Source organism: Saccoglossus kowalevskii, chromosome 10 (assembly GCF_978046115.1).
Source record: "Saccoglossus kowalevskii chromosome 10, keSacKowa6.1, whole genome shotgun sequence".
In the NCBI taxonomy this organism is placed as follows: Eukaryota; Metazoa; Hemichordata; class Enteropneusta; family Harrimaniidae; genus Saccoglossus; species Saccoglossus kowalevskii.
In genome coordinates, this window is record NC_140650.1 from 26221735 (window position 1) to 26242708 (window position 20974).

Sequence of the window (20974 nt, forward strand, 5' to 3'; positions counted from 1 at the left end):
TAATCACTGCAGTACAAATATATAGTTGTGTCTTTGCAGCTTCAACAGGTGATGGCCATGTGCTTTAAACTAATATTTGGGACCGCACACTGACAACATTATGGACAATGCCTTGAACATGTGGAGTCCAGCTTTAAGTAAAGGACCACAGTGTTGGCCAGGTTAATAGTTTCATCAGTGACAATCGCATGGTTTAAAAATCCAATTTCAACGCATTCATAATTATGACTGAATTAACAGAATCTTATAATAAAAAATGACAACTTCCTATATGACTTTTGAGATATTTAACTAGTTGTTTAGGTACTGGAGTTCTAATTCACAAACTTGTACCCTGATGTAATATATTTTTATTTCAGGGGTGGAGCCATTAGGTGATCATTTTCAGAAAGAATTTTACTTTTATTTATTATATGACTGACCGTTGTTTATTGCCAAAATCCCCTTCAAACAAACAACTTTTTCAAATTAAATGTTATATTCCCATGGCTGATAATGTAAATGTGCAATGCATTCCGGGAGATAATAGAAACATAGTATTGCAAACTCAATTAATTAATTTTGTTGTAATCTAATTAGAATTCATATTAACTTTTTCAGTTTGTGTAACCAAGTACAATTTTTAGATTTGAAAGAAAACTATTAACATAGAAACCAATGGATTACGAAATGATGTGTTTTTGTCGGTATCTGAATTGCTTGTACAATTATTATTGCCAGTGTCTTGGTTGGTAAATTACACCAGCGAGACTTGCATGTGGACAGTTCAGTTTAAAGATAAAATTGTGTGGTTACGTGGACCATTTAAAAGATGTTTGGAAACAGAACCTCAAGGAGAAGTAAAGCCACATGTTTTGTTGATAACAATCCATGGGGTAATACCAACCATACCACAAGTTTATTCATTGATGACTACCATAAAATCAGTTGGATTTATTGCTATTGTTGGAGTTTGAGGAACAGATTGTGATTCACTGCTGTATATCATTGAGTACTAAGGTTAATGCCCTCATGTAAAGAACCTGGATTTACATGTATTCCATTGCAGAGAAAAAAAGATCTTGCAGCGTCTTAGGGTAACAACTTGTTGAAACTTAAAATTATTTATTTGTCTTTACCTTGTATCTATCGAATGTTATATTAAATCAGACCAAAATGAAAATCTAGAAAATTATTTCAAAACTATTTTCAGCTCTCAAGTTTAAAAACTTATTGCTACTGTTTTCCCATGTCTGTCTGTCTGTCTGTCTGTTTGTCTGGATTTCTACATGTGTATCTGTACACAAATGTTAGGACTACTGACAAGATCAAGATGAAAAGTACAATTCCAGATCAGCTTTTGACAGAAATTTATGCATATAAATTAGGGGATCACATTTAGAGGAAATAAATAACAAACACAAATGCATGAGAGTAGTTTTGGATTCAGATTGTTTTCTGTATCCACCCTTATTTTGTGAAATCACAGGTGAAATTAGTGAGAGATTTGGGATTAATGCAGATGAGATTAGTAGTAAGTTTTGAGTTAAAATTGTTTTCTGGATAATGCCTAATTTTGTGAAATCACAGAGTTGTTAAGATGTTCATAATAATAATAATAATAATAATAACTTTATTACACTACTAAAAAACCTTCATATGTGAATGTGAATAAATCACGCTCCACTAACTTGAATGTTCTATTAAAGCGACACTGTTTTTAGAATTGCACATGTAAGTAAGGGAGGCCAACAAATATTGATTTACATATTGATAGCAGTCAGTTTTTAGGGTTATACTAAAAGCCACCTGCATATGTACAAACATGCTAGTAAACTGGAACAGTTGTGAAAATAGTATGTCATGGTTGGTGCTTGTTGTGACAATAGCCATGAGCAATGAAGTATGTTTTGAACTGTGTAAAATACATTGTGCATGGGATGTACGTGAGAGCAACCAGAGGAAAAAAAGAATAGAATATGCATATGTACAGTTTTGAAAAGTAGTTCAGTTCAGTGACCACCATATTGTTAAAGTCACTGAAATCTGATGATCTGTTTTAGTGTTAGCAACTACCTTAATGGTACCAGGAGGAATTGTTATCGATGACCATCAGTACTAATTAACAACTGAAAATACTTTGCAGTGTTTATTACTTCTGGGAGAGTTTTAGAAACTGTTGATTTTACCCCCAAGTGAACTTTTCTAGCATTTTGTGAGAACTGTAAAAACGTATGTTGTCAACTGAGGGGCGAGTAATATTTCTTGAAAGTCACGGTACTTTGGTTGATTCTTATCACATTGAGTGTGTTACTACATTACCTGAACTTTTCTCATTAAGGATCAAATGAACTACATCGGTATTGTATTTGCCTCTGTCATTGTATGTAAGGCATAGTGCAACCTACTCTCCCCATTCATCCTAAATGTACTGAAAACATTGTGTGAATTAAAAGTTAGGGAGGAACCATTATTTATGTGGGGGTGGCTGGAATAGAATTGTAGGGGACTGCATGGAGAGAACCACATAATCTGCATCCTCATCCACATAGTTAATGTTTTTTGTTACCAAATAATAGAAAAAATAATCTTCCTGAAAATGACACCCCATCAGATGTTTTGACTCATCCCTTAGTGTCTCAGAAAGTTTTGATTAATCATATAGTTTTCCTGAAGATCATGGTCTTTCCAGTAGTGCCCCAGAATGTATTGGTTCAGCCTTTAGTTCCCTCCTGAATGTTTAGTTTGTTCCTCAGTGCCCAGAATGTGTGCCTAAATATTTTAGCTCATTGCTTAGTGGTCTAGAAAGTTTTGGTTCATCCCTTAGTGCCCAAAGTGCCCTTAGTAACTTAGAATTTTTTTGTCTATGTTTTTAGTGCTGCAGAACATGTTTTATTCCTTTGTGTTCATGCCGTTTTGGGCCTCGATGACCCTAAAAGTGTTGATGCGTTTCTTATTGCCCTAACAAATTGTTGACCCATCCCTAAGTCAGTGCCCCTGCACACTTTTAGTTTCCAAGAAAGTTTTTGTCCATCTCAAAGTGCCTCAAATGGGTTTGGTCTAGCCCTTAGATTCCAACAAAGTTTTGGTCTATTCGTTAGGGCCATCGGGAAGTTGTGGTTCGTTCATATCTTAGTTTTTTTAGGATGATTGTGGTCCAACCATTTAGTGCCCCAGGATGTTTTAAATTCATCCCTTGCACCAAAAAAAATTGTTGGCTCATGTGTTGACTCATTCCCTAATGCCCCATACAATATGGTCTATCCCTTAGTGACAAAACAGTGTTAGTCCGTCCATTATTTTCCCGCGGAGTTTTGGTTCATTCCGTGGTGCCACAGACTTGGTCCATTTCACAGTGCCCTAGGACAGTTTTTGTTCACCCCTTATTGCCGGAAACAGTTTTTATAGGTCATTTTGTACTCCATCCCTTACTGCCCACAATGTTTGGTTAGGATTTATCTCAGAGTGCCCAGAAAGTTTTGGCCTTTCTTTAGCGCCCCCAGAAAGTGTTGACCATCCCTTAGGGGTCATCAGAAAGTGTTAACTCTTCTGTAGTGCCCCCCCCCAGAAAGTGTATCTTCCTCCCATAGTACATTTCGACTAATTCTGCATTTTCATGTTAAGCACGTATTGTCCATGCGTAGAAACTAGATTCGAATAATGTTATTCAGATGTGCAGTTGATAGCTAACATAGCATGTGCTAATGTTGCTTGTCCCACGATATGACTTTCACTATCGCATCATTTGAACACGTGTCAATTAAAGCTGTGATCGTTTGCATTTGCAAACGGCCAAAACAGCCCCACCTCAATGTAAACCTCAGACTAGTAATACATGTATTACTAGTCTGAGTGTAAACTGACTGACTGCTGTGAATGACAGGTGTCTGCAAATTACTGTCAGTGAATGCTACTCGTGTAAGTATAATACGTTAGGCTAGAAACCCCCCACCCAAAAAAAACGCATTGATGACATCGGGTCAGTGTTTCAAGAAACTACTCATTGTACATGAAAGTAGAAACAGTAAACGTACTCCTATTGAAAATGGCTTTATGTTCAAGTGGAGCTCAGATAAACTTGATAAACACACTGATGCATTGTGTCAGCATTTCCTTGAAACTGATTACTTGTTCCATTCAAGTGGAACTACCTACTGGAAAGAGAGAAAGCGCTGATGACATCAGGTCAGTGTTCTCATGAAAATAAATACTCATAACACATACAAGTGTAACTATAATTTTAAAGAGCTTGTTATCAAACAACCTGGCGGAAAAGTGTTTTAACTCTGTGATATTGCAATGTGAACTGCAACTGGACACGCATGTCTTGCTTTGGTAATGATGTAGTGGTGTTTAGCTTTCGGGAAGAATCTTTGAATTTGTTTGATAAACTGTATCAGTATTTGTCAGACAGCAGAGCATTTTAAATGACTTACGATTGTCTCCGTGTTTCCTTGACAAGCAAAGTGTAGATTTACGACAAGTTCTCCCGGGGAGAAAACTTTTAATGTTGTTTCAGAGTGCAAATAAATCGGACCGAAAAACAAACTATTCTCCTGATCCTTGGTCTTCTGAAATGACCAGGAGCGTAAACATGTTCCATTGCCCGCATTCTTTACAGAAAATCTCTTTATTGCGTGATTGGGTTTAGTTTAACAGGATATTGACACCTTATGAGAATATACCTGTATATTCCGCACCTATCGATGTTCTAACTTGGTTGCGAAAAAGACAACTAACATGCTAATTGGTTCGAATAAACAAATCTACTTTTTCAAGTTGTTGATTCCTTTTTCGGTTTTTCTTCACTGGCTTTCCCAGTAGTAAATTTACTTTACCATTCTAGTGTGTCCTTATATAAGTGACAAACTACGGTAACCCTTGACGTATCGAGCTCATCATATATTTATTGTGTATTTATGAGGTATTTTGTTTTCAGTTATATATTTAAAATATATATTTTTTTTAAAAAGCAAAAAAAAAAAACCATTACACTGTAAATGAAAAACTTTCCGTTTGAATTCAAATCAATGGCTATACTCGCCGTTTCCCAATAGTTTAAACTGATATGGGTGAAAGTTATGAGATAGGAACCTATTGATGCTGAGTCTCCGCGTAATCTGTGTAACAAATGGCGCAATGGACAGTCAAAGTTTTTTACCTCATTATTCTTGGTGTATTCAAACACCGGGGTGCAACGGTTTAGGAAGAAACATTTTCACCATTATTCAATCATTGTATTGTAAAGGAGTAAGAATACTAGTTGGTGTTGAGTCGACTCTGTCAACGGGTTATTAGTATTTTAAGTGCGTCTCCTTATTGGTAAATCAAATAGTGGCATGTACACAGACTCGACAGACATGTGTGCGCGCATATACATGCTTCTTACTTCGATTTACCAATTATACACATTCTTGATTACTTCTAGTGGGTTGCAATTGGTTCGACAACCAAAGAAGCCATGGCCAAAAATGGATACCAAGTTGCATGTACAGCAATAAAGCCCAGCCCGGAATCCTTGGCTACTGCCGTACAGGAGTGCACTGAGCATGGTGGAATTTAGATAGATAAACCAAGTTGAACAAGACGATAAATTTGTGGATGGGTCACGACTTCAGATGAGCCGAATCTGTCAAGAAGTTGATGACAAGTTGTTTACTGAGATGCTAACGAGAACGCATACACTTCGTAATTACCAGACGGTATTTTAAATCTTATATCCGTTTACAACGAATATACAAACATCACACGTTTTGTAAAATAAACAATGAAATCTAAATATGTTCTGTGTTAATTATGTCATGATTTATATATTCGTGTAAATTACTTGTGTTTGTCTGTCCCGAGTAACTTGTGTCCCAGCAAGGTCATTAAAGGCTATCGTATTTGTATATTTGTCTCTATATCAATATTATGGCTGACGATATCATAGTAAATGCATAACAAATATACATAGTGATATTCCTTTCACTGTTCAATTTATACTAATTCTCAAAATACTGAAATTGAACTTGTCATTGCACGGGATTTCTGATGAAACAAATTCCATAGTTGACGAGTTCGGAACACGGTTATGATGTTTAAAAGTATGGACAAAGTATGTTGCGGTATCTATCACTTCTCGCAATTTTAAATTTATTGTATAAATAATTAGGCAGCGGGAAGCATTGACTCTAGGGGGTTATTTGCTATTACACAAACCAAGTAGACGTGTCGCCGATTTACTAAACAATGTACCTCGGCCACTAAAGCCGTGAGCGGACTTCTGAATTACACCTTTGTACTGATAAGTAGTCTCCAATTACATGTAAAACACGGCAGACAACCATATTGGCACACTTTGACCCCTGTCCATCAAATCACGCCTCGTGAGAATATAAAAGGTCCGTGGACAACTTGGACGGGTTGAACAGTGAGTTTTGTTTTTTAATGAAGTGATGCTGTAACGAGAGTGTCCCTTCAGCATACTTCAATGCCGTGTTAATGTTTGTATCCAATTCACGAACACGTTGCGAAGTTCCAGCTGCCCATTTCACCAGGTCGCTGATTCAACCGTATCAGTTGCGGTCCCGCCTCACGTTTATCAACGACTTATGCGGTCACTAACAAGGTTATGACGTCTACGAACAATTCTCAGAATGTTATCTATATTTTACCAATCTCCGTGATAGAGACAAGTCAATCCTTTCACAGTCCACCTTAGGTAAATGCACTATGTTTCTATATTCATCCGTTCAACAGTTATACTCGTACTATATTTTCTTAATGTCCTTGAATTGCAATGTACTGTGTACCTGTTCTGATACATGGAGTTAAAAGGAGCTCCATAATTAATATAACCAGAAAAGTATGTTTCAGTATATTTCATGTAATTGACACTGATGATATATGATGATGATATATGCGTGTGGTAGATTTCGACATTAGGGAATTAATTCCAAGTGCGCTTACACCCACCCATCCCACCCCACCATATCGGTTAGTAACTTTCAAGCTACGTCATTTGCTGCACTTAGGAGCCTATTTACTAACGCGGTGCCGTGCCGTACCGGATACAGTCTGAGGGAGAGAGAAAAAACAACTTTTGATCAGTTATGCAAACTTCCTCTGTGTGTGTTCTCTTTAGCACGATGTTGGATATCTTCGTGTTTTCCTTGTTCCAGCTGCGTTCTTACGGGCGCTATTTGCGAATACAAACACGCCGTCAGACATTATCTTCCTGTCTACACACCGTACCTACGTAATTTCCGAGTCTGAAGTATGCGATTTAGGAGGTAAACACCCTAATATTAGCATACAATTCCTCTCATTAAGAACAAAAATATCTGTGATTAATATTTAATTTGACATTGTCGTCATTTCCATGATCAAATTCGGGTTGCTGTTTTTCCGGTTTGTCACTGTTTGTGTGACACGTCCTTTGTTATGCTGAAACACTCTATGACGAGTCGTGATGGGCATTCCAATGCATATACGTTCCAGTGAGGGCAGCTATCCAATGAACTCGGTAATGTATTCTTTTATTGCCTCCTGTGTACGATCACAGATCACGGCTCGTTTGTTGTAACAAATTATAGTCACGACCTGCCATTCATATAATTTTGCTGATATCATCTTCCCTGTTGATCCTGACTGGATTTCGGGTCTTCCCAAGACGTTCTCACTATCTGTGACAGTACACCCATCGTTTTGAGCTTGTAACTACGATATTACAGTCGTCACATGAAACCTCATTGGATTAACTTCAGGCTTTTAATCGAATATTTGTGAAAATGTACATGATTTTTTTCCTCAAATACCGGTTGCACTATCACACAGGTAAGCGCCTACTCCCCTCTTCCGTCATACCCTGTTTTGTCTGTCGTTAGTGTTTTACTGTATTTTTCTTGTTATATGACTTCTCAATCGCGCATTTTATTGAAGACGTTTTAAAACAAATTATAAGTCATTAATTCGATGCTGCAATGGCCGGGCGTTTTATTTATAGCTCATTCCGCGTCAGTCTGTTCCCTTGACAACCATCGATTCAATTATTAGCGTTCGCAGTTGCCTGGTAACGCAGCTCTCCTGATATAAACTCAACGACGCAACTACTAAGAGGTTAGAAATTTGGATGATTGTTATTCGTGCTTGTTCATTTTTGCTTAATGGCCACGTGAATGGGTGCTATGGTTTTAACGGATGTACGTAGCTCCTCTATTTCATTGTGTCTTTACATAAATAAAGCTATTAGTGTTTCTTTACCCATGCATATTACGTGTAAACAGTGTTTTTTTCCAAATTATAGATTCATTTGTCGTGTCTCGTGACGTTCTATCAGTGTTGTTTCGTTTTTTTGTTGTTGTTTTTTTTTTTTTTTTTCTTTTTCTTTTTTTTTTTGGGGGGGGGGGATGGGGGCTCCACACCTTTCATTCGTTAATATCAGCTCCCTTCTTGGCTATCCTTTCTTCTGAACTCAAGCATATTCAATTTTATGCGCGACATCCGGAAACAAATTCTTGCTTTATAGCGACTCACAACAGTGTTGTTGTCAGCGCTGATCGGACGGGCGAACTGCAAACGCCTGAAGCACAGTCCACATACCAACACGCCCGCTCACTTGCACTCGTTTACATTTGTTTTGGATCAGCATAATAATAAGCAATGTATACATACGTTTGCTGAAAATATTACTTTCACTACGCCATACTGTTTACTTTCTACAACGATTGCGTACGTGTTTACGTCGTTGTCCGGATTGTTTGCAAAAAACATCGTGAAAAGTATGTTTTAGAAAATAATATACTGAATATCGACACACTAAAGAATTTTATCTGAAAATTGGTAAAATGTATAAGTCGATTCGAATCTTCGTCCGTGTTAATATTATAACATCGTGATTATAGAGATAGTTTTAGAACAGTTTCCATGGTGATATGTTGATTCAACTAATGTATGGTTTGGAAAAATATAGTGTGTTTTATTTTCTGTCATAGTCATTTCAAATTACAACGTCATTTTCTGATGGTGTAATATTAAGTTTATGTATGTTATGTGTCTTTCCAAATGTACTCGTCAAATTAACAAAAGAAAACTAATCGTTTTAATAAAGTTGGACTGGGGATTCGCTTGGTTTGTTTTTATTATAATTACCAGTACGAGTCGAAGACTCATTAAATACTGAGAAGTATATATGCTGTTAATATAAGTCACGATCCACTTTTCTGTCGTCGTGCTATATGCCGTGAGAACGGCGATGACGTCACACAAATTGACTCTATATATTGCATCGCAATCCCGTCATTTTCAGAGAATCTCTGAACTTTCTTTGATAGTTCATCTTAAATATACAAGTGTCAAAAGTTAGCCTGGATCGCGCCCGTCGATTTACAGGTAGGTGATTCAACATATTGAGCTAGCGAACGCCATGTGAATGTTGTAGTCATATGGTTGTCCATACGTTAAAAGCGTAGTGACCTGTGACGGTACAGCGCTTCTGTTAACCCACTCCCGGCGTTTAATGATTTCCTAACCACGTATTTTGCGTTTGTTCACGACGATGAACGGTGAGTTTTTAAAAACTGTTGATTGTACCTTACTAACAGACCACAATCATCTTGTTTAATAATAAAACTGAAAGTACTGTGTAATTTATTCAGTATTTCTTTCTGTACCTAGTACGAATACTCGTTTCTTACATCTGAAAAAAAATCTATTCCAAAATTGTAGAATTCTATTTTTTATTTGCTTTCATTGTTTATTTCTTCTGTGGACTACTAGTACCCTTTATCAGAATAAAGTTAATAACTAAGTCAAATTCAGAATTAACGAACAAACGAACCTATATTTTATAGAAGATAAACTAGTCACTCATGACTTTAATTGCATTTGAAAAATAATTTACTTTCATTCATATCTAGTATTTATTATTTTTATTGTGATGAAAATTCGACTAATTTTTCGGTCACCTAGAGTGACAAACATTCCTGAAATTTTCCATTTTTTGTGGCATTTTGAAACTTCGATAATATCTTTTCAATGCCATTGCAGGTTCCCGCCAACATTCGTCCCGCCAAAATCTTGGTACAACTTTTGCATATTTGTATTTGATATTTTTAACGAAATTTGATTTTGTCGTTTCTCGAGTTAAGTGAAACTTGACTACATCCTATTATTGACGCGTGGTATTTCGGAATAATACCAAAGAACAGGTTACTAAATAATGATCCCAGCATTCAATTCGAGATCAAGATGCTCACAACGCAACGTCGTAAGTTCTTGCTATTGATTACATGTTGTTTTCGTTTTTATGATATAGGCCCCTGTGCTGGTGTTTTCCTGTTCTATGTAATGACTTACAATGTCTTTAAAAAGCTATCAGTATTCAACAGTGATTCATTGCTGTTTCAGGGAGCCGCGAATATTTTTACTGTTTTCAAGTATTTTAAGATGCAGTCGAGCGCGCCCGAGCTCACATACAGCATGTACTACTACAATTGAAATTTGCATATCATGTGACGGTACTGGGAACGGGATACTTGTTGTAGTGCTCGCCCCGAGGTGCGACTTTCAAACCTAATAAAATCCTACAATTACTTTACGGATTTTATTATCGAAATGAGCATAGGTCAATACATAACCCCCATTATCAGTCTAACAACCATCGCTGTGTTTCATCGGCTTTATCAATTGTTCTTCCAATTCCGGCAATAATCTTACTGTATTCATAAGCCAGTCTTCATTTCTTTTTACACGGGACCCTTAATTGTTATTCGGGGACACTCCCTCCTTCCGATATTTGATGGCCAACGCTCTCGTATCACAAACCATGTTTTGTCTGCGCTTTCAAAATTCAACGTGTTATCTACGGCAGTTGACAAAATGTTGTAATCAATCCGATTTTTCGTTGTCTTGCTTGTTTTATTGTCAAAAAAGTTGGATACCGGCGCCTTGTATAACAAATACAAACCGGGAATATAATAGCTTTCAATATCACGTTATCTTCTCAGTGCGCACTAAAACTTCCAGGGCCCCGTTTACCAGAAGTCAAAGTAGTCGGCGAATTTCCGGCACAAGATGACAGAAAGCTGCGAGGAGAGCTCTCAAAGGACAATAACTGAGTTAACTATTTTGTTCTCAGTGGCCACTTCCACGTTGAGTAGACCCTGTCCACATAGTAGTATAAATGAATTCGAGGCCATGGCTCGCAGTGTACAAACGTCTCTTTTATGAGGTTGCACTTATTTGAAGATTAAATATTACTTTCTTCGTGCTATAATTGTTTTGGATTTAACACAAATAGGGTAGTACCAACAATGGAAAACATAATTAGGTCACGTGATAACAGGTGAAGCAGGAGTCAATAATGTCACGAAAAATAGTCAAAATTTGTATTTTTGTACTAGTTCCCGTACAACATGTCCTTTGGGCTAGCTTGTTATTTCAGCTAATTTACCTAATCTGCAATTTCGCTAATTTTAGCTAATTTAAAAAAAGTGTATTCTCGCAATGAGGTTGTTGGCACTTTATCTACATTAAAGATTCTGTTACTTTGTGCATTGAGCCACATTTGCTAAAATTGCATGTGGCTATTTCAAAGTGTGTCATATACTAGTAGTGAAATTATTTTCTTATTTCTCGAAATTTTGCTCTGTGACATGAGATAACATTTAATTTACAATTGATGGAGTTTTCTTCATAATATATTCAATATATTTGCATATGTGCACAGTAACGTGCTCAGAAGTGCATAATTTAAAATCGGCACGAATTTTCTTAAAGCCAAATAATGTGGCGTACTTGGAATTTACATGTAATGAACGTCAGTAGATTTCCAACCTTGCCCATAACTCGTAATTTATTGCCCAATGAATCTTTTCTCTGCCACCGACTAATTGCGATGTTAGACGCTATAAAGTTCACATCTCAATGTAACATACAATGTATCGTAACGATAGCAATGTATTGTGAAGCTTCGCAAAATGAGATGAGCATTAATAACGATTAATCGATTCTTTTTCCCCACGCTTGTTATCAAAAGACCGTCTGGTGGGGTTCATTGACCTACACAGCGTAATGTGCGCCCTCGCCGTTCATAAGTAAAATTCTCATCAACATTTACCAGTCTCGGCATCCGTTGTTCATACTCGCGATGGCGTCATTGATAAAAACAATATTGTATCATTGCTTTTATCAAAAAATGAAAACTTACTTGGCAGCAGCTATTACGAGTCGCCTATAGTATACAGACGCATGTACATTCGGATTTTCATTAATTTCATTGAACAAATACAGGTATGACAAACATAGTCATAATTTTACGGTAAATTGTTCTCCATGTTTCCTTCTAAAATACAATATACGACGGAATTATTTAGATATGCTTAAACTACTAACAAATATCCACATTTTCTCTTTACTCATAACGAGATTCGAAATTTTCTTGATTCAGTTGATGTTTGAAAATTTTTGCTTAAACCGGACTGAGCTAGTACACAGATATCTATTTTACAAAACAACACTGGATACTATCTCACGCACTTCTTCGTTAACGTATACGCCTGATCCTAGTATAATGTGAAATACGGGTGTAGTAAGGAAGTTATACACTTGTAATCATCGCCTTCTAGTCTCATTTATACGGGATGACGTCATTATAATTGACACTAGCGATTTCGTATTAATTAATAAATATAGTATTAACACCCACGATATGCAATTATGAAAATTAATCATTATTTAGATAACAATTTCCAAGTTGTAGTGGGCGTATACAAATCCTAAAGCAAACATAATTTGTACTGTATACAAATATATGGAATTAAATTACTAATTGAGTTATTGCGCCTACGCAGAATTGTCTCCCGTGCCTACCATAAAAGAAAAGAAATTAATAAGTAATAAAATGCGTTACAAAATTGAACCAGGATAGGAAGTTAGTTGACGTCATCATCGCAATTTTGTGACGACTGCGTTACGTATTAAGATGTTCATGAACGTATATACCATGATTCCCCCGTGACCAGTATAGTACATAATAACGTGTCACGTGGTCGATACAGTTATTTGAAAATTCGACGCATTTTTTAATTTAATATAATCAGGTAATACATGTGTTATTTAAGGTATATCCGGTTTGATTATCCTATGCCCAACAACGCAGCGTACATTTTATGTCGTTAATTGCACTGTGAAAAAAAAACGCTAAGCTAAAACTTTCGAGGATGTAGTACCCGACTTTCGATGACGTAATATGTTTTTGTATGTATTTTTACCGACGTTCAATTCAAAATGGCCGCCAGACGTTACGGGGCAGTCGATCCCACCATTGAAACAAGCTCGGGTACCCTACTTTTTATTTGATCTTTGTTATTTATTTGATGGAACCTTTCATTTTGTATTGATTCATTCCAGTTAGCCACGCCCGCCATTGGCATCTCACTATTTGCATTGGGAGGCCATCAATTTTCCTCACAGGCGTATTTATTATTAATATTCCCTTTACCATATCTCTGAGCGCATGCCAGCAACACTGTCACATTCTGTAGATTTTAGTAATCTCATAATATTATATGTTGTATTCAAGACAAGAATGATCTTCAAACTTTTCTCGTTTAATAAATGCATCATACAAACTTGAATGAACCGGAAAAAAATCATGATGCCCGTAAAACCACAGTGACATTGGAAATGTTCACTTAGGGGGTGATTGCAGTCAGATATTTTGTCTCTATTCGGCAACATTTAAAATAACGCGATAATGTTGCCATGGTAATTCTGCTGGGCATTTATTGAATACGCGTAGCACGATCTCGGAAATCCGCGTGTCTCTGTGACGCCCTCTCAGTCAATATAGTGAAAGTTGTTAGCACATTACGTGAAAATGAAAAAGAAGGTGGTAAAACAAGGCGGGAAGTTTCTAATTCTGTTAGTCAATGGAATGTGTGAGTCGTACCATCACTGCCAACCTCATGAAAACGTAGCAATTTGCAAAACCCCATGCCATGCTGTGGCATGTGTGCTAATGCAACAGTATTAGGAAATCGCATTCAATTGCCTCCCGTGGAGATTTGTTTTACATGGCGTTGGTGACCACAAGGCCACATTACATATCCGTTTAATCGCATTCTTCAATTAATAAATAGTTATATTATATACCCTATCCTCGGGGGCGGAGCTACGTCACAAGACGTTCCACGTTGCTAAGACGCGCACCACTTTACATGTATTTCTATGGGCTCTGTGCGCGCTGCTGTGAAACGCCGGTCAAGCCGGTGAAAATTCGAGAAAACAACACAAACTCAAATTTGAAGTAATCCTAAACAACCAAATCTATATATGTTACACACGTAGGGCTAATCTTGTTACACTGTTCAGAGGAGTCTCAGCAATCATCCCAAAGTACCGTTTTCTGCGAGTTTTTGGTCTTTGTTTTCACCGCGAGGGTTGCCAGGCGATGAAAATGCCCGGATGTCCGCCCCGAGGATACTCTACTCATGTTTTCTCAGTTAAGAACGTTGATCGAACGTTACCTTAAATGTCCCTATGCATGATGGGACATATGTAAATCATTCCATACATGGAATAAAAGATTTTTTCAACCCAATTGTTTTTATTCGATCTTGGTGATTTATATTGTTATCAAAATTCTTCTTCGTGTTCATTGAACCCTTGAAGAACGTCGTCAACCGTCCCCAGATGAAGGGAAAAACGATTTCCCTTGAGGTAGCATTGAAATTTATTTCACCCTTGATGAAGTGAAACCATTAATATAAATATTATATAATGCTTCCAGTATGCGTCCTTAACTATTACAGATATCATTTAATACCCGGGGTGCTTCCGCCGTTGCCATGACACTAGAAATATCACACCCTTATACACTCTGTCTTGTCGGTCACAATTTATTACATCGGAAATGAACGTACTGCATATGTACCATCGCTTTGGTCATTTTAACGGGAAATGTTGCTGATTCACAGTAGGACGATTGTCGGAAGTACTATTGCCTTGTCTTGTGAATGGGGTGTGTCCATTCTTAACACGATCCGAACATCCTCAAAGCCTGCCAGCCTGTCGCTGTGGGAAATTTTCCCCCCAGTCTCGATACATTATTTATTTATAACGCAGGTATCAAATATATACATAAAGTTCGCTGCGTGATTTCCTATTCTAGTTACCACGTATAGAAAGTTATAAGTTGTTGACGATTCTGTCTTTCTGTAATGCGTCATTCAGTCTTGTCTTGTGTTGTCAGAGTATACATGGTCATATGAGGACCAAGTCGATTACCAACACATGGTCAGTCGCGTCAAAAATGATGATCGTTTAATGTAACTAGAAATTAGTGCTCTGATAAATAATATGCCACTTCGCGTTTATCTGTTTGTTTGCTCCCATTCTGGCCTAACCACCGCAGCTACCTAAATTATGTAATCAAACATCAATAAATCAAAGTATCTGCTTTCGATCCAGTTTTCATGATGCTCCCTCCTCGCCTGCTTTCGTACTTGCATATTTCTGACATCATCGCGTTTACTACCGGTAAGTGACCTGATAGTATTCGAATTAGCCCCCATTGACAGAGGACGGATATCGAACCTACACTGAAATATGCAATGCATGCAACGAGTGCCTATAAAACGCTTACACCCCCCTGCAAGCGCTAAATCCACTTTACACCAGTTCGTGCGAACTGTTTTAGTTCCTTGTGGGGCAACATTTTATACTTACAGTCCGATAGCTATTGCATCATAGACGTATCAACACTGTCGAAAATAAGCCCTGTGGTCACTGTCGCTTATCGATTGGAACTTGAAGGTAAGCTTCTGTGATCGTCATTTATGTTATTATTGATAAATTCTAATATCAGCAGATATTAGAATTCGATCAAACTTTAAATTACTTTTCAGAATGTTCCCCATCTAAAACCAGATAATAGATAATGACACATAATTATAACTGATTACGTAGCCCATTTTTAAATGGCAAAACGACTGTATGGCATTCTAATATACCTCGCTGCGTGGTGCCAGGTATAGCTGGTTAAGGTCAAGTATACTTTTAAAACGTTAAATTCAGATTTAAACTTTTTTCAAGCCCCAGCCTATTCGACCCCAATTGTGGACTCGTTGTTAGATTGTACCATGTGAAATATTTTTAGAACCATTCACAGTGGTGTAAACAATTGTTTTATCATGATCACCCCTTTTCACAAGTGAAATATTAATATAAACGTATTGATTATACATATCACACAATACCGTTAAGGTCATATTGACATTCCAGTTATGACCTCTGAACCACGCCCACATTTAACCACGTGTGTTCTAAATTCATACATATATACCACTGGCATATTACCATATTGGGTTATCTTATAATCAGTGATTTCCATCGAATTAGATTTTTTATGAATTCACAATTGCATATTTTCACCTCAGCTGATATTCTCGTCTCCGTTTCAAACATAAATACCAAAAATTTCGCGACTTAACTTGACTCTGCATTGGTAAACTCCTAGTGAGGAGCAATTTTAGTAGAGTATATTAATATGTTCGTTGCACGATATAAACTTAGGGTCGAACCAACAATTATTTGGGGCTATATAACCACGTTCCAGAGCAAAAGTGCTTACTAATGTGCGCTCTGTCCAAACATTGTTTGACCGGGAGTTTGATCGGAAACCCACTACTCAAGGATATTCCGAAGACCGCGTGGTAGTAATCTTGAAGGATTTAACATTCAATTCAATATTGAGCGCAGTAAAATGTAATTATAAATGTGCGCGTAAATGCGTGTACCCTCATCTTACAAGTCATGAATTATTAAAGAAACGCGAGTCGAGTTTGTTGTAATTTTTTTTTTTCATATTTTTCTATGCAATACCAAGCCATCATTACCTTTGTGGCATCAAATGAATAATCACGTGTCGATATGTGACATATGACATTATCACATATATTTATGATAACAGCATGCCAAGAGCATGAAAACATATTCATAGTTGACAACAAATCCATTTTCCAGCTTTCTAGCTGTGTTGCAACCATACATTTCGACTCAGTATTACTTGTGAGTGTTATTCAAAATCTGCTCCCATGATCCACTATGCTGCATTTTCCTAGACTAAAAATATAACGCGAGAAATCCGCTAATTCGATCATTGTGGTGCAGCGGAATGCGCAAATATACCGCCAGAGAAGACACTGCTTTGATTAAAATCGATGTGACCGTTTAAGGCACTCCGACCCAAATTCAAATTTTAAACCAATGCGCCTAATATATGCAATACACTACGAAACAGAACTTCCCACTGTATATAATGGAAAACATATTATCACAATTGGCTGGAAACTCACTAAACTAAATGTAAATTTTTATGTGGAATATTTTTAATTATATGTGTGTTTAATTTAAGTAATAATTCCCAGTTATGTGTTACACATTCCAGAACAACGAGATATGGATTAAAATCATTTTCAAATTCGCTGCCAATCACATATGAAGGAATGTACAGTTTTGTTATTTTTTTTTAAACAATCGTACAATTATGGACTGGGCCATACACTGACATATATATCAATTTGAACAGAACTTCATAAGACTGGTAACTATTTAGAGTATACGTAAACATAACTAAAATGCTGTGCACCAATTTCTCAGAAGCGCTTACTAGCGTTTCCATGTATCCGCCATTGCATTCTGGGACACCGTGATTTCGACATCCTTGTTGAATGTGACTTCACTTACAAAATGACTAAAAAATTATCCTTAAATTAAATTTTCTGCGCAGTCGTAACACTCATTACTATGAATGCCCTTAAAATATGAGAATTACTGTGACTGATCAGTTTGATCATTTTGTTTATTGTAAACAGTTATACGTGTCTTACGGGTTTAGAAATGAAAAACGACGATTTAGGGAGCTATAGAGTGTGGAGTCGATAGTCTAGCACCCCCAATTAAGATGTACCGTGGTTTTCATCATAATACTAGTAGTTAGATAATCGCCGACTGTTGACAAAAATGAGCTCCAAAGCCTCTGGGACTGTATCACCGCCATTCAAATTGCTCCAGGTTCCACGATCCTTTGCGATAGTCAACACTATCTAAATATTATAGCTCATCACTCCTCTCCCATTTCACTTTGACAGTAAAGAGATTACAGTATATCACCCGTTTAAAGTGTACATCTCGCTCGTTTTGCTTGGCAGGAGGTCTCGCAAATAACGCACGTCGTCTGATTTATAGGCTCGTTGAGGACGCATGCGCCGTATCGTGACACCCGTACACGATGAAACGATGTGTGACAATAACAAGATACATAGTGGTCCACTATCATTTTTGGTATTTTTTGTTCTAAAAAATACTCATAGACGTTTCGAACAATAACAACGCATTTTTAATCATTTACTAATGAATATACTAAGAAATGCTCAATCCGAGATTGCATTATGATACTAGCTTGCAATAAACTAACTTCAGTGTTGTGTAAATACTTTAGTTGCAAGAACAATGTTCGTCAAAGCGCGGTGGTCATCGCGCCGCGATTGTTCGAATTTCATGTAAATAAACAATGTATTTTACACGCGTTGTATCCTCGGGGCGGAGCTACGTCACGGACGTTCTACGTTGCTAAGACGCGCACCACTGTACCATGCATTTCTATGGGCTTTGTGCGCGCTGCTGTGGAACGCCGGTCGAGCCGGTGAAAATTCGAGAAAACAACACTAACTCAACTTTGAAGTAATCCTAAACAACCAAATTTATATATGTTACACACGTAGGGCCAATCTTGATACACTGTTCAGGGGATACCGAGTCTCAACAACCATCCCAAAGTACCGTTTTCTGCGAGTGTTTGGTCTTTGTTTTCACCGCCAGGGTTGCCAGGCGGTGAAAATGCCCGGATGTCCGCCCGAGGATACGTCGCTATGAGTCCCATATCGAACAGGACAGGCGCAACGACTGCCGCCCTTTAAAACATGCACAAGAAACTGAGCTTTTACTTCTGGAAGCTTACTTATCCAGTAGCCACCGACGAAGTTGAGCCACATAACGGATGAGTTAAATGTCACGTAATCAAAACGGTCGTTTTTAAAACCGATACCAATGATAAAGTTTTCTTAACACTGATCATATTAATCGTGATACTACATGAGCGATCAGGCAGATCACGTGTCATTCAACCACTACCGTAATATAACAGGCTTGCAACAAATAAAAAGATTATAAAATGAAACATTGTGAAATCAATGCATTTTTGTTCACTACGGTAAATATATGATGGCAGGGGCGGATACGGGATTTTTTATGGGGGGAACCCGCCACTAGATGGAGTGCAGCAACAACCTCCTTTTTGATTTTGAGCTGTACTTAACTTTAATTATTAAAAATATATTTACCAACAACACCTCCCTCATGATTGGGGTAGTGAATTGTATTACCGCTAGGCTTAGCAATCAGGTAGCTGCGCATAGTATGTTACGGGACTGTGTCTGGCTTTCAGTAAATTAAACTACGCCCTCCGTCATAAGCCGTTGTTTTTAACTAGGTGGGAATCTCGGGCTACTGTTACTGAAACTTGAGTGTGTATTAAATATGCACATATTACAAGATGTGAAGTACATGCTATAAAAAGTATATAATCGTTATTTTATCGGTCATATCTTTAACTTACTTTACTTGGTAAGATTTTGCACAAAGGTTCCGTGGTACGAATTCGACTACACTTCGACTACAGAATGTATTAAATTCATATGATGAGTGTGTTTTTAATTTACATTGTTGACTAGAAATTCTTTAGTGAAACGATTGTCTCCAGTCGTGAAAAAAAAACACCGAGATGGTCTCAACTAAGGAACTGGATACTCGTAAATTCGATGTTAGATAAACTCGTAAACATCGTCAGTTCCTCATTTGTATGTACAAGTTATCAAAGCGTAATAGATTCAATATCGAAATATACGCAAGGTCAAATTTTAAGCTACACCAGTCACCTAAGGATTATTTTACTAATTGAAAACAATGTATTCTGCTAAATCAGTCACAAAATACTGTAGATTTCTTTTAATGAAATGAATGCGTAGTATTCAGCTAGACCAGTCACCTTATGTGTATTTCACTAAATGAAATTAACGTGTGATTTTCAGCTGGCTGATTCACATATTGAACAATTTCTCCTCAATAAAATCAACGTGCGATTTTCAGCTAGGTCATTCGCTCATTGCATATTTTACTCAATGAAACCAACGTATAATTTTCAGCTAAATCATTCACCAAATGCATATTTTGCTCAATGACCCCAACGTGGTATTTCAGCTGGAGCATTCACCTATTGCAAATTTTACTCAATAAAAACCACGTGGTTGTCAATGTCTTACATGTGTGTATAAACATCTCTCGGGCAAGGATAATATCTGCCGCCTGCGTATGGCCAAAGAACGTAACAAACAACGGAAACCTTATATCTCACGGTGGGGCAAATATCCTTAGTGTGGATTTCTTCTTCGATGCTAATTTGTTACTTTGCTGGGGGACATTGTTGGCATAGCAGAGGCGCCTTGTAGAGACACTACCTATTTCAATGCGTTAATATACCAGGACAATTCAGTTATGATTAGTTTTTGACAAAAGCATTTCTTGAGTGGAATTTTTGAAAATATTAAAAAGGAAAGACATAGTGCAGGCTTTAATAATACGGTTGGACCTGGCCGTACATAGACATGTTATCAAACCCATTTTATTTTGGAAAAAAATTATTTACTAATCGAACATTTTTATTTATCATTTTCATGTTGATGTAGATATGACGACAATCCGTGTGTGTGTGTTTATTTCTGTTAAATTGACACCCAGTTTCAACCATGTTCCGTCTTTCTATTGCGTGGCGTCAACTGAACACACATTGTTGCACACTCGATTGGCCATAAAATTGGATAACGGTCGAAATATCAAGCTTCGTGCTTTTAAATCGGACTTGGATTTATTCAAATTTTCGTGTTTTTTTTTACTT

At 37.2% G+C, this 20974-nt stretch overlaps 2 protein-coding genes across 2 annotated transcripts in view; both read left to right on the forward strand.

The window, feature by feature from the left end:
• The window catches only part of LOC100369413 (uroporphyrinogen-III synthase-like), a gene marked incomplete at its 5' end in the record, with an annotated part of 32477 nt that extends 26719 nt beyond the window's left edge, over positions 1-5758 (forward strand). Inside the window, one exon of the mRNA XM_085504650.1 lies at positions 5408-5758. Within this exon, the coding sequence (XP_085360776.1) occupies positions 5408-5542 (135 nt within the window). The remainder of the gene's footprint in view (positions 1-5407) is intronic.
• A 608-nt stretch (positions 5759-6366) lies between these two features.
• LOC144341579 (matrix metalloproteinase-21-like) overlaps positions 6367-20974 on the forward strand; it is a 39331-nt gene continuing 24723 nt past the window's right edge. Inside the window, exon 1 of the mRNA XM_078008582.2 lies at positions 6367-6682. The gene's annotated coding sequence lies outside the window, so the exon portion shown is untranslated. The remainder of the gene's footprint in view (positions 6683-20974) is intronic.